Source organism: Melopsittacus undulatus, chromosome 12 (assembly GCF_012275295.1).
Source record: "Melopsittacus undulatus isolate bMelUnd1 chromosome 12, bMelUnd1.mat.Z, whole genome shotgun sequence".
Lineage (NCBI taxonomy): Eukaryota > Metazoa > Chordata > Aves > Psittaciformes > Psittaculidae > Melopsittacus > Melopsittacus undulatus.
The window spans coordinates 10,849,497-10,863,300 of NC_047538.1; the positions used below are offsets into that span (position 1 = coordinate 10,849,497).

A 13,804-nucleotide genomic window follows, 5' to 3' on the forward strand; every position below is an offset into this window, starting at 1 on the left:
CGCCACGAAAGAGGAGACCGGCGATTGAGACCAACAGAAAGAAGAAGAAGAAGAAAAAAAAGGGGATCTCGGCTTGTCCAGCCCTTCTGCGGCAACAGGAGCAGACAGCGAACCCGGTGGATTTTTTTCCCCCCCCTTCCCTTCTTCGGCGTTTCTTTTCCAGCGCAAGGACTTCCACTCAGGACACACACTCACACACACAAAAAAAGGCAAACCGCAGAGACCGAAGACAAAAAAAAGCAGGACTAATAATGAACAATCCTGTTAATCCGCTGTCCCGAGGGCTGGGGATGTGCCCCGGCTCGGGAAGTTGTAGGCTGTAGAAGTTCTGCCTCTCCCCCATGTACTGTGCTATCTAAAGCTTGTTTCCCCCCACCCTGTATTTTTTCTTTTTTGGTGCTTTCTTGCTGTTATTGTTATTATCTTAATTTTTCTTCTTCATGATGTGCTGTTAGAAACCACTCCGGGACTACTCCAGCAGTAGGAAGACCGAGGAGTGGAGTGGATGAATATACCGATGAGAGATCCAGTAATCCCTGGGACAAGCATGGCTTATCATCCTTTTTTACCGCACCGGGCACCGGACTTTGCCATGAGCGCTGTGTTGGGACATCAGCCTCCCTTCTTCCCGGCTCTGGCTTTGCCTCCCAATGGGGCGGCTGCGCTTTCCCTTCCCGGGGCTCTGGCTAAACCCATCATGGATCAGTTAGTGGGGGCCGCAGAGACTGGTATCCCCTTTTCTTCCCTGGGTCACCAGGCAGCAGCCCATCTGAGGCCTTTAAAAACTCTGGAGCCAGAAGAAGAGGTGGAAGATGATCCAAAAGTGCATCTGGAAGCCAAAGAGCTTTGGGAGCAATTCCATAAAAGAGGCACGGAGATGGTGATTACCAAATCGGGAAGGTAGGTCTGGGTCGGGGGTTTGCGTCTTTCTTCTGTTTCCACCCCTCTCCCTCGCCCCTCAGTCCCTGAGCACCCCACCAAGCTGCTCCAGAGCAAGGCTCTTTCATGGGCAGCTTTCTCCATAAAGCTCCTTTCACCTGGAATTACGTGAAGTTTTAGGCAGCCAGAGATCCGAGCCCAACTCGGGCAGCAACACTGCCGGGAAAGGCTCCGCCACGAACCGGCCCTGCTCAGCGAGAGGGTCTCTTCGTGCTTCAGTAGCTTAATGCTACTTGGGGAAAACTGGGAGCAGAAAGAAAATCACTTGGGGTTGAAAAAGGAGCCGGCCTGATTTCAGCCCTGCTGCACGTAGGTTTTCTTCCTTCAGGAAAAGGAAGGGGGAATGAAGGAAAAAAATCTTTGAAACGGCGGCTCGCTGCTGGCGAGGCAGGAGCTGCAGGAGGGCACATAGGTTCAGCTTATCGGTCGCTTCCCTTATGCCTCTCTCTGCTGGGATCTAGGCGTGCATTTGTGCTGACTAATTCTAGCTGGAAAAGCACAAAAAGCTGCCAAAGCCACGCAGCCGTCCCGGCCCCGTAGCTCTCGTCCCTGCGGTTGTGAAACCTTCTCCCGGGAATGAATGAACCCACCCGGCTCGTCCATGCCCCACGCTTCTGCCTTTTAGATCTTTACCCACCTGAAATCCCTCTCTCTATTGACATCTGCTCTCTTTTACAACTCTACCTATCGCAAGGATGACACATGGCGGGGGGAAACCCCCTTTGCACCCGGGTGGTTTTCTAAGGGATTTATTAGAAACCTCCTAAACAATTCGCGTGTAATTTGCCAGGAAAATTACTCGAGGAAGCCACTCCTGAAAAGTCTTCTTAGATGGCCTTCTACTGCCTTGCTGGAGTTTCACCTACTTGCAGGGCACCAGTTGCAGGTTCAGGGGAAAGAAAAACCAAACTAAGAGCAGCAAGGAGGGAAAGACTAAAACCCCCCTCTCCCATTTTACTGCTTTCCCTAAGTTTTCCTGTGTTAACTGTGGACCAAAAGTTTTTGCGCGAAAGCCTCGGCCGGTGTTAAGCGCTCTTACATGTTCCAAAGTCATGTGTTTCCTTTTAAGTTGAGATCGCTGAATGCCAACCGCTCGATATAATAAACAGCAAATTTGTGGTATCCTGTTGCACCTCGGAGCCCGGCTGGGCAGCGCTGTGCGGGATGCAGGGAGCCCCCCGCACACCATGGGCTGTCCCCGGCGGGGGGGAACCCCGCAGACGCCCTGTCTGCCTCAACTGAAGGGGCTGCTTAATTTTTCCTCCTCTTCTATAAAGTGAAAACATCCCCTGTCCGCTTCCCCACCGGTGGATTGGGTCAGAATCATGCGGAATAGGTATTTTATCGGGGTGCGAGCTGTTCGCATTTCTTTGTTTAGCAGGAAAATAAAGGGAGAGCCTAGAGCTCCAGCTGAGGCTCTGCGGGCTCAGGAGTGGCACAGGGAAGGCGCCTGCAGATTTCTAAGGAACACGAACCTCTCCCCCTCTGCTTCTCATCTCAGAGACCATTTTCTCCTTAAACTTTGAGGCGTTTGAGCACCGTTTCGCTGTGGGCGGAGGAGGGGGTAGGCTTTTTGTTGGGACACAAGCGATATTTCTACTGCTTCGAGCTGAAGTGATTGCTTGGTAGAAGCGCTACCGAGAATCAGGAGCTTCTTTAAACGCTGTAATTAACTATGTTTTATGTTCGTCTTGTCTTTTCCTTACACCCCTCCAACCCCTTCCCTCTCTGCCCGTAGGAGAATGTTTCCTCCATTTAAAGTGAGATGCACTGGACTGGATAAAAAGGCCAAGTACATTTTATTGATGGATATTGTGGCGGCAGATGATTGTAGGTACAAATTCCATAATTCCCGGTGGATGGTAGCTGGGAAAGCTGACCCTGAAATGCCAAAGAGAATGTACATCCACCCGGACAGCCCGGCCACCGGCGAACAATGGATGTCCAAAGTCGTCACCTTTCACAAGCTGAAGCTCACTAACAACATCTCTGACAAGCACGGATTTGTAAGTGCCTTTTCCCCCTTGCTTTGCCTCTTCCTTACCTCCAGACTCCCTGCTCTAGCCAGAGCTGGGCCCGCAGCTCCCATGGCAGGGAAACAGGGAATAATGTATTTCGGCCTGGTTTACAGCATTCCCTGATTTTTAGTGCTCCTGATGTCAGGATGAAACGCTCAAGTTTTTTTCTGTATCCTCTCCATGCCATTCAGCATTAACTTTAGAGAGGTGTATTCCCAGCACAGCACAACTGGGTATTTGTTAGAGCTGTGATGACTTTCTATATCTATTCTATTTTCTTTAATAAAGTCGATCACACTTTTTAAGCATAGGAAAATGATATGTGTGTGTGTATAAAGGGCTTAAAGGCCTAAGTATGCAAACATTTAAATATATATTAATCTGGATAATGTAAAGCAAGCCGGAGTGAAAATAAACAGGGACCAAAATCAGAGGTCAAGTTGCCCATTCATGTCTATCCACTCCTTTACATTTACCGGGTGTGCAGAGATAAAAACTTACCCTAAGAGTGAAATCAAACAAACCTGCTGATAAGTGCTCTGACGATCCTTGCCATTTCTTTCTGTTCCTGGGCAAGCCTCCGCCTCGGAGTCGGGGGTTGCTGGTGGTGACCGCGGTCGGGGGATCTCTAATGTGCCGAAGATTGCATTTGCTGGCTGTGATTTGATTAGACGATACATTTTTGCCTTTCGCAGAAGGCCTTAAGTGGATTGGGGCTAGTAATTAGACCTAGCCAAGGCTCTCATGGTCGTGTTGCTGTTGTAGCTGCTGCTGCTTTTTTACTTGGGTTTAATTTTTAGTTCGTTTTTAGTTTCTTTCACTTTGAAATCAAAGCACTTTGCGGCCCTAGCCGAGGCAGTTTCTCCCCCTCTCCTAGGAGAGCTATGCTGAGATTTTCCCCTCTTTCCCTCTCCGAGAGGGCCAGCGGATGAGCCTAACCCCGGCGAGTTGGAGCTGTCAGTGCTTTTTGTTGGCTGCTGCAAGGCGTGTGCGTGTGTTTGGAGTGTGCTCGGCAGGGAGGAGGAGTGAGTGGAGGAAGGCAAATTAGGAGGAGAAAGTGCCGGTGGCTGGGGGGAAGTGCGAGGTGGGGGTGCTTGCTCCTGATGACCGTCTTCTTTCCCCCCCACCCTCCGCTCTCTGCTGCCGGCCGCTGCTCCCCCACCCCCAGACCATTTTAAACTCGATGCATAAGTACCAGCCCCGGTTCCACATCGTCCGAGCCAACGATATTCTCAAGCTTCCCTATAGCACGTTCAGGACCTACGTTTTCCCGGAGACTGAATTCATTGCAGTGACCGCATACCAGAATGATAAGGTAAGGAGATTAAGAATGGATTTGTTTTACGTGTTTTGGCTTTTAAGAGAACTTTTACTCTGCATTGTTCCCTTAAAAATCACGAAGCCCATCCCGATCTTCTCCCCCCCCCCCCATCCTCTCCTCTTTTCCCCCCAGATCTCCTTGATCCAACTTCGGGAAGGCGCCAGGGGAGGGGTTCGGGCACCCTGCTAGTACTGACCTCAGGGAAAGCAATTAAAAGGGAGCTCTGTGGGGTTCGGGAGGCCGTTTAGGGCTTTTAACCTTTTTATTTCATCGGTACCGCTCCCCGGTATGTGGAAAGAGGTAGGATGGGGTGGCGGATCGCGATCACTGCTCTCAGTGTGAATTTAATCTAAGATGCATCAGAAAGGGACAAAAAGAGAGGGGGGAGGAAAGAGAATCAGCTCCGTGTGTCGAAAGACAGAGGGGGAGAGCAGTGGGGCTGGAGATTTTGTAATTCTTCCTGGCCTTTGTGCTGTTTTAGCTCCTTTAACAGCAATTGGCAATAAGGCTAGAGCGCACGTCTGGTTCCTATTATTATTATATTATGATTTTTTTTTCCTTGCATCCTGCAGTGTTTTATTATTTTTTGTGGTGCAGAAATATGCTCTGATCAGAGAGGGCTATCTCGCTCGAATTTAGCTGCGAGGTCTGAAAGAGCCAGTGTGAGAAAGTTTTGCAGCGCTGTGGACGCTTCTTTCCCGTTTCTGCTGGTTTATTGTCGCTTGCGACCAAGGTGGTATATCTGGGAGAGTGGCAAATGGTGAATTTATGATAATTAAGTCGAGTGGAAGGAAGGGAAAGAGCCAAAAAAAGGGGCTTTGATTTTTTTTTTCTTACCTCTCTATAAATTATAACTTTGCACGCGTGTGCATTAAGCGCGGAGGGTCTGGATGTGCAGCGCCCACTCGCTGCAGCTTCCCGTCCCTCTCTCTGCCCCTTCGCATCCTTCGTTATTAAGGGGTGAAAAGGGGGGACTCCATCCCTTCTACCCTCGGTTTCCAAAAAGCCGCTTCTCCCTCGGGGGCTCGGGTTATTTTGCTCTATTCCTGCGGTCGGGCTCTTGCAAGGGAATGGAAAGAAAATGTGTGTACAGAGAGTAGACTTTGCTTTGAGACTTATCAACAGGGCTGTTCGCCCCGCTCCGTCAGCTGGGGCCGGCTTGGTTGAAGGACCGAAATGAGCATAGTTGTCTGATTGCCATGAAATCGCCTGGAAAACGGCGTGCGGGAGTGGCGAAAGTCCTCGCCGGCCGGTCGGAAGGCACGGCCAGGATCACCTGGATTAAAACTCCTGCTGGGCTTTAGCGGGGAGGGGGGGGTGGGATGGGTAACGCCGTGGCCGGTGCCGGTCCTTCCCAGTACTCAGCTGCTGACAGGGATTTGCTTCTCGGTGTCCTGCTCTGCCCTCAAACTGGGGGGACTGCGGCACTTCCAGCCCGGTCCGGGACCGGGAATGGAGCATCCCGGCTCCCGTTGTCCTTATACCATTATAGCCACGGGAGCCCCGGCTGGGCTTTGAATCAGCTTCCGCTCATTGTATGCAGGGGTACGGGGTGTCCTGCACCCCCCCCAATCCCTCCAAATTCAGTCGTTCCCTGAATCCTGAGGAAAACCCCAAGCATCCACCGGAAAACTTACGTTCTACCAACCCCCTGCCCCCAAAAATCAACCGGCTCCTGGCACCCCCAGCGCCCCAACACACACGCGGAGCATAATGCGATTATATAAAGTATTTTATTATAGCAAGGGGGATGGGGTGGGCATGATTCCTTTGCGGTTTAATTATGGCATTTAAAGAGTTTTAAGCACAGGCATAACTTGCATGGATCGCATTGCACAGCTCAATTAATTCCGATGCGGTGGCAGCAACACGGGGCTCTTTCATTGCCACCGCAGCCCGGGGTCACTGGCCAGCCCTTGCAGGGGGTTGGGGACGAGCTGCCTCCAAACTGGCTCGGGAAAAGAGAGATTCACACCAAAACCAGGGATCTCTACCCCTTCCCGTCCTGTTCCTGCCGGGATCCTGCAAGCACTGGGGAAACTGGGGAGAGAGGTCTCTTTGCTGCTGGTTTATAGCACAAAATCTCCTTATTTCTGTCCCAACCCCCTACTTTTTTGTTTTTATTTCTCTCCATCCTGTAGATTACTCAATTAAAAATTGACAACAACCCCTTTGCCAAAGGTTTTCGGGACACCGGGAATGGAAGAAGGGAAAAAAGGTGAGTCTGAATTGACTATATAGAGGCGCCTCGTTGGGGTTTTGTGGGTAAAGCTCCGAATTCGAGCAGAGGTCAAAATCACCTTGCCTTGCCTCCAAACCACAAGTCCCCCCCCGCCAAAATTCATAAGGATCTTGGCGTTAATCATGCCAAGCTGATTGCATGGGAATTCTTTCCTGCTTTCCATGGGTTTTTTGGTTTTTTGTGTTCATGGCACAGGAATGGCTTGCCAAAGGGACGGTGGTTTATTAAGCAGATATCACCAGAGAAAGAAGTTTTCCTTAGATTTTTGAGAGGGAATATTACGTTATAGTATACGGGACTGGGAAAGAGGGAGAAGTGAGGGCAGAGCTGATTGTTGGCTCAATCTCTGGTGTTTTCCCATGCACTGTATTGAAAAGACTAACATATAGAGGAGAAACATGTAAATAAACTGTTGTGACAGAGGTATCTTGTGAATATGGAAGTAATTAATGATGGAAGAATCTCTATCTTTTACTGAAAGCAGCAGGATGCAGTTTGTGCCTCAGGTAGACAGAGTAGACAGATGGACAGGACTCATTTTAATGGACTCTAGAATTCCATTTTTAATCATGGAAAAAATAGAGAAAGGGATGATTTTTGTTTTCTTTGATGGGGGTATGCCTTTATTTTGTTTTATTTTAGCCGTTTGCACTCGAGTTTAGATAATGAATAAATCTGTTCATTCTTCTTTTTTAACCACCACCTCCCTCCCCCCGCTGAAAAAAGGGGTTGGAAATGTAATGTAAAACAAGAGGCCTTTCTCTTTACCTAGCCCTGAGCCCAGTGCACACACACATGCCAGCTCCTTGTGTCTGCCAGTGTGAAAATAGAGCCAACGCTGGAGCCACAGGACGGAAATGATTTCTAATTTCTCTCTAAATATAAATAGATTTTTACTCCGGGTTAATTGTTGGTGAAAAGATTACATAAAATGCGTAACAAAATAACCACTTCCTAGCAATGTTAGCAACCATTAAGATGGCTCATATCTCTGGAACATCCTCGCTTTTTAAAAGCTAATCTCCAGGGAATGCTTCCCTCTCCCCTCCGCCTCTTGTCTTTAATATCTGCCTTTCCTGAGGAGCTGCTCACTGCTTCCAAGAAATCTCCTCTCATTAACAGCCAAGGCATTCCCCCCTCGAGGGGACCTTGGCCCTTCATTCCCCATGCCATCCCCAAATGGGAACTCGAGAAGGACTGGGGAAGGGATGGGGGTCCCTGGGGCTCCCGGGGTCCACTCGCCCAGCGGGTGCATGTGCCCATAGGAAGCAGCTGACCCTGCAGTCCATGCGGGTGTACGATGAGAGGCAGAAGAAGGAAAACCCCACCTCGGATGAGTCCTCCAATGAGCAGACGGCCTTCAAGTGCTTCGCCCAGTCCTCCTGCCCCACCGTCCCTGCTGTTGGCACCTCCAGCCTCAAAGGTGAGAGCCGTGGCCCCCGGGTCCCTCCCGAGGAGAGCCTGGGCCCTGGCTCTGTGGGGGGGGGAACGGACAGATCCCAGCCTGTACCGCTGCCCTCCAGCACCCACGTTCTTTCATTCCTTCTTTATCTTTCATTCTTTTCTGTTTTCTCTCTTTAATATCTTCTCTTTCTTCTAGCTTATTTCTCTTTTTGACCCCTTTTCTTTTCCCCTCTCTGTCCTTGTTGTTTCCTTCTTGTTTCCTCCTTCTTGTTTCCTTCTTTCCTTCTCCTTCTTTCCTTCTTTTAGTTTTATCTTTCCCTTTCCCCCTCTTTTCCTCTCTCATTCTCTCTCCCCACTGTTTCTCACCTTCTCCCTCTCCCCCGGCCTCCCTCTCCCACTGCTGCACGTTCATTCCTCCCCTCCTTGGTTCAGAAAGCAGCCAGCTCCAAGTCAAGGGAGCAAAGACAGACCACGGGGCAAAAGTTCAAAACTGGAGTCACTCCATTAATATTCCTTTCTGAATCTGTTATTAGAGGAAGGATCTTTCCCCTGGATACAGTCCCGAAATTTGTTATAGAAAAGTCACCCTTGATTCCTCCCTGTGCGGGGTTAGGAGCTGTCTGCAGCTCTCTCCCATGTATTAATCCATCCAGGGGTTGGGGGGTGGGGGGGAGCAGAGGGAGGAGGAAACAACCTCTTTTTTGTTGCTGCTTTACTCGTTTGTTTAAAGTCCTGCCGAGAGAAGGGGAGGGGAGCTGGGAGGGGACCCGAAAAGCAAACCAGAGCTTCGCACCTGGGGCGCTGAAACTGGGAGATGAAGTGCAGAGGAATCCAGCGAAGCTGTGCATGCGTTTAGGGAGGAGGAGGAGGAAGGGGGTCATGGAGGCTGCTGTCTGTGTGTGTGTGCGCCCGTGTTCAAAGTTTGCCTGTTAAAAAGTCTGAAAACTTGGGAAAAGTTATTGGAAGCAGCATCCCGGAGGCCCTCCAGCCTTGCTGGTGGGACAGGGTCGACCCTACTGCTTCACTGCCTCTCCAGCAGCCAGGAGGCTCTGGGGCTGCGGGGGTGCCGATACCCCAGGCAGCCATGGTTCCCCCCAAACCCTTGGCCTAAGGGGGCACTCCTTAGGGCCGCTGCTTATTTTCACAGCCAGTTTTGGTGCACTGGGTAAAACTCGGGCTTGGCTTGGATAGGGTCGGGGGTGGGAGCAGGGGGTGTATTTATTTATATATAGAATAATCATAATAAAAGGAAGGATTTACACCTAAATCTTTGGCCGGTCAGGAAGTCTCTCTGCCCCCCTCCCCAGCCTGATGGGGATTTAGGGACGTGCAGCTCCGGATCCCAGCCCCGGGCTCCCTTTGTCTTGCAGATCTCTGTCCCAGCGAGGGAGACAGCGATGCAGACAGCAAAGACGATCCCTTGCTAGAAGCCAACGAGACGAGCAAAATCAGCACGACCACAGCCACCACCCCAGCACCCGCCAGCTCCGCCGCGGCCGCGGGAGACGACCCTCGGGAGAAGGGGGGCAGCCCCTCTAAAAGCCACTTCTTCCGCAGTGACTCAGCGGGGAGTCGGAGCCGAGAGAGGACAGAGAAAGCCCCTCCGGACTCCCGGCACAGCCCGGCTACGATCTCTTCCAGCACCCGGGGGGGAAGCCTGAGTGGCGAGGAACTGAAAAGCCCCCTCAGGGATGGTCCCAAAGTTGATGAGAACCGTCTGCTGGGCAAAGAGCCCTTTGCCCCCCTCACGGTCCAGACTGACAGCACGGCCCACCTGAGCCAGGGACACTTGCAAAACCTCGGCTTTCCCCCTGCCCTGGCCGGACAGCAGTTCTTCAACCCGCTGGGGAACGGGCATCCGCTGCTGCTGCACCCTGGGCAGTTCGCCATGGGGGGAGCTTTCTCCGGCATGGCCGCCGGGATGGGCCCCCTCCTTGCCACCGTCTCCGGGGCATCCGCCGGTGTCTCGGGACTGGACAGCACGGTCATGGCCACGGCAGCGGCCCAAGGACTCTCAGGAGCATCGGCCGCTGCTTTGCCTTTCCATCTGCAGCAGCACGTCCTGGCTTCTCAGGTACCGCACCCCCACCCCGGAGCAGGGGTGCTCCGTCCCGGGGAAAGGGGGGCAGCAGTGAACTCTCAGAGCTCTTCCATTCACACACTCCCCTCGTTGTCCTCTTGCTCCTGTAACACTGCACCGGGGCCAAGCATTTTACCCTCACCCCCTTGTCTTAGCAGCCTCCCCGGCCCAGCAAGCAGCTCTATGGAGCGAGGCCGCCCCATCGGGGAAATGGTGGGGTGTGTATGGTTGTACCTGTGGGGCCAGAGCATTTCACCCAGTGAAAGAAAATCGCCCTGCAGAGAAGGAGATAAGGGGAGACAGCATGTCCCTTGTCTTGTTTTGCCCCTATTGGGCCACGACCTCCCCTCGGAAGTGTGGGGAGGGGGGAGCCGTGCAGGGCAGGGTCTGCCTCGGGGGTCCGGATAGTTTTGGCCTCGGCACTAGGAGTGGGTGGGTCTGCATTCCCTCCCGTGGGCAGCAGCTTGGCCACTGTCAGCTCTCCCAGCGATGTGTGTGCGGCGGGGATGCCGGCATGGGGATGCCGTGGAGCATCCCGCGAATGGGGAGAAGTGCAGGCTCGTAACTCTTTCCTTTCTCTCTCCTCCCCCGTCCCTCAGGGCCTGGCCATGTCTCCCTTTGGAAGCCTCTTTCCCTACCCCTACACCTACATGGCAGCAGCGGCCGCCGCCTCCAGCGCCGCCTCCAGCTCAGTGCACCGGCACCCCTTCCTCAGCGCCGTGCGGCCACGGCTCCGCTACAGCCCCTACCCGCTGCCCGTGCCCCTGCCCGACGGCAGCAGCCTCCTCACCACCGCCCTGCCAGGCCTGGCCGCCGGCTCCGGCGAGGGTAAAGCGGCTGGGCTGGCCGCCAGCCCCGGCTCCGTGCCCCTGGACTCCGCCTCAGACCTCACCAGCCGCTCATCCACCCTCTCCTCCGGCTCCGTGTCCCTCTCCCCGAAACTGGGCGCGGACAAGGAGGCGGCCACCAGCGAACTGCAGAACATCCAGCGCTTGGTCAGCGGGCTCGACCCCAAGCAGGACAGATCCCGCAGCGGCTCCCCGTAACCCCCGCAACCGCCTTCGGGAGCTCATTTCAAATCAGTCTCGCAGTGCACTTTGTTTGAAAGAAACCACATCCTCTACCCCGCGAGTGTTTGGGTTTTGTTTCGTTGGGGTTTTTTTAACACCCACCCCTTTTATTTTGTCTTTTTTCTTCCCCTTTATTTTGTTTTTTTAATATAAAACCCCCCAGTGTTGTGTTCGTGTTTATCAACTAAAAGGTATCTGGTGAAGCAGGGGAAGGGGGTGAGGCAGAGGAGGGGGGGAAGAGAGGGTTACGGATGGGAGAGTGGAGCCGGGGTGGGAGAGCTGGGTTGGAGGCTGCTCACAGGGAGCGGCCTGATCGGGCCGGGTCACCGGCAGGGTTGTGGCACCCTCTTTTCTTTCTTTTTTAATTTTTACTTTTTTAAACTGTGTAAAAACTATCCCGAAACGAACCAAAAACCGGGAAAAAAAAAAACAAAACAAAAAAAAACAGGAAAAAGAAAAGAAACTTAAAGCAAAAATAAAGAAAAAAAATCAAAACAAACGTATGGATAAAAAATAAGCAAGAGAAGTGATTTGTTTTTTCTTTCCAAAAGAGAAGTGTGTAAGTAACTTGCATATCGGTTCTTCAACAGTTGTTTCTTGAGTGGGTTGTGAGCGACAACCCCCTTAGTCAATATTAAGGGAAGCTGTGTGTTTCAAATATCGTTGTGATGCCTGAGAGCCAGTCGGTGGCTGGTTTTGCATGTTCCATAGTAGTCTGCTTTTTCTTTGGAAGGGGGGGTGATGTATTATTTTTGATTTCGGTGGGGTTTTGTTTCTTTTTGAATGCTCGTTTCAAATCCCAGGGAAAAATATTATTAATAATAATAATAAAAAACCCAACAAAAATAAGACCTACCTTAAACCATTCTCCCTGTAGCAACAAGAATAAGAAGCATAGTTGGAAAGAGAAAAAGAAGTGAATTTATTTTATCTCCAACCCTCTAGCTTGACTGTAGGTTTATCACAGCTTTCCCTCTTTAATTGTATATGCAATAACAAGGTTTAAACATACTGAGAAGAAGAAAAGAGCGGACACTATTATTAAAACAAAGTATTTATGTAATTATTTGATAACTCTTGTAAATACGTGGAATATGAATACTCGAAATTAAACTTTAATTTATTGACATTGTATATATCTCTGTAAATACGACTGCAGCCGTCTTTTGTTCCTCTTCTGGTTTTATTTTTAGTCGTTTTCATTTCAAGTTCTTAATTCCTTTAAACATACACCCCAACCCAGAGGAGAAATCCCCCCATTTCTGAGGGTTCACGTTTTCAATCGGAGTTCACCCCAGAGAACCTGACCTCGTCCTTTTGTAAAGGAGCCGAACGCAAAAGGCAAAGCAGAAACAAGCGAAATTAATCAAAGACCTTTAAAGAAGAAGAAGAAGAAGGAAAGATTAAAAGGAAAGGCGATGTGCCATGGTAGCATTTAATTCTCGATTTCTTCAGTGTTCAAAGTGCTACTTTCCGTATAGGATATCAACAGAAAGTTATACACATGACAACAGGCTTCTCCTGTGGCTTGAGAGAAAGGAAAAAGACGAAGATTCTGAAAGTGTCTTTACTTTGTATTATTTTCCCCCCCATTTCCTTGGTGTGTCTCAAAAGAAAACCCCCAACGAACCCCACGATGGAGTTTTACTACTGTGCTTATCGTTGTCTTTGTTTGAGTGAGTGCATATTTTCTTGGCTTGAAAGTCAGGTGCTCAGAGCTGGTTCAAAGGAAAAACCAAAACTAATGAAGGTATATTTTGTGTTATATAAATGTTGAGAAGTTCTTGCTATTTCTATTTTTTTTTCTGTATTTTTCCCCCTCCTTTTAAAAGTCACTGAAGTTTCAATAAATTTTTATTGAAATGTCTTGGGCGTACTGTGAAATGCCTTCACCCCAACCCTCCCCAGCGTGCCTGGGAGGATGGAGGGGTTGAAAGATATATATCCCTCGCCTGCCTTTCTCCTCCATCCCCCATCCCAATATTAAGTATTTCTCCTGGAAGGAGCTAGTACGAACCAGTCGGGATGGTGTCGTTTGAATTGTTGGTGGGGAAGTACGAGTTTTAAGCAAGCTGTTTAATGTACCTTTTTCGTCCTCATCCTTCTCGCTTTTAAAGTCGATCCAGAGGCTACTCAGTCACCTCTTTTAATGGAACAATATTAAGTGGCGTTTGAAAAGTTAATGAGAAAGGCTCAGCTATGCTTTTATCTGTCATAAATTAATAACGCAAAAGTGAAGAATTAGAGAATCGATCGGTTAAATTTTAATGCAGAGCCCTCCTTCAAAGTTTCCAGGTAAAGTGCTCAGAAGCTGCTGGGCTCGTTTTCCCTCCTGTCCGGGCAGAGGAATTGGCTTTTCCAGTCAGTTATCACCTGGAAATCGAGGAGTTTGTTGGTTTTTTCCTCCCTTGGTTTCGCCCCTTCTCGCCCTTGGGCGAGATATGCTGAGATTAAGTAGAAAATAGCTGGAACGGGGGCAGGCATCCAGGCTGGACCAGTGGCCTGGGAGGTCACTGAGAAGAGAACTAAGACCTGGCAGCTCCTGCCTGTACCTTTGCCAGCCCATGAGCACATCCTTTAGCACAACATACATATTTCTCTCTGCTAAAGAGATTCCCCCCGCCTCCCGTCAACAGTTAGTGGCCCGTATATTGGAAAGTGATTCATCCTCCGCCAGTAATAAATATTATAAGGATGTACTTCCAGCCTGTATCCTGTTTGATACTCGGC

General features: G+C 50.5%; 1 protein-coding gene across 1 annotated transcript; it reads left to right on the forward strand.

Annotated features, from left to right (window-relative positions):
• Positions 1-326: 326 nt before the first annotated feature.
• Positions 327-11,285, forward strand: TBX3 (T-box transcription factor 3). Its single transcript, XM_005147829.3, has 7 exons — positions 327-900; positions 2,678-2,945; positions 4,126-4,272; positions 6,420-6,496; positions 7,786-7,943; positions 9,295-9,998; positions 10,604-11,285. The coding sequence occupies exons 1-7, from the start codon at positions 506-508 to the stop codon at positions 11,048-11,050; spliced, it is 2,196 nt and encodes a 731-aa protein (XP_005147886.1). The 5' UTR covers positions 327-505; the 3' UTR covers positions 11,051-11,285.
• Positions 11,286-13,804: the final 2,519 nt, after the last annotated feature.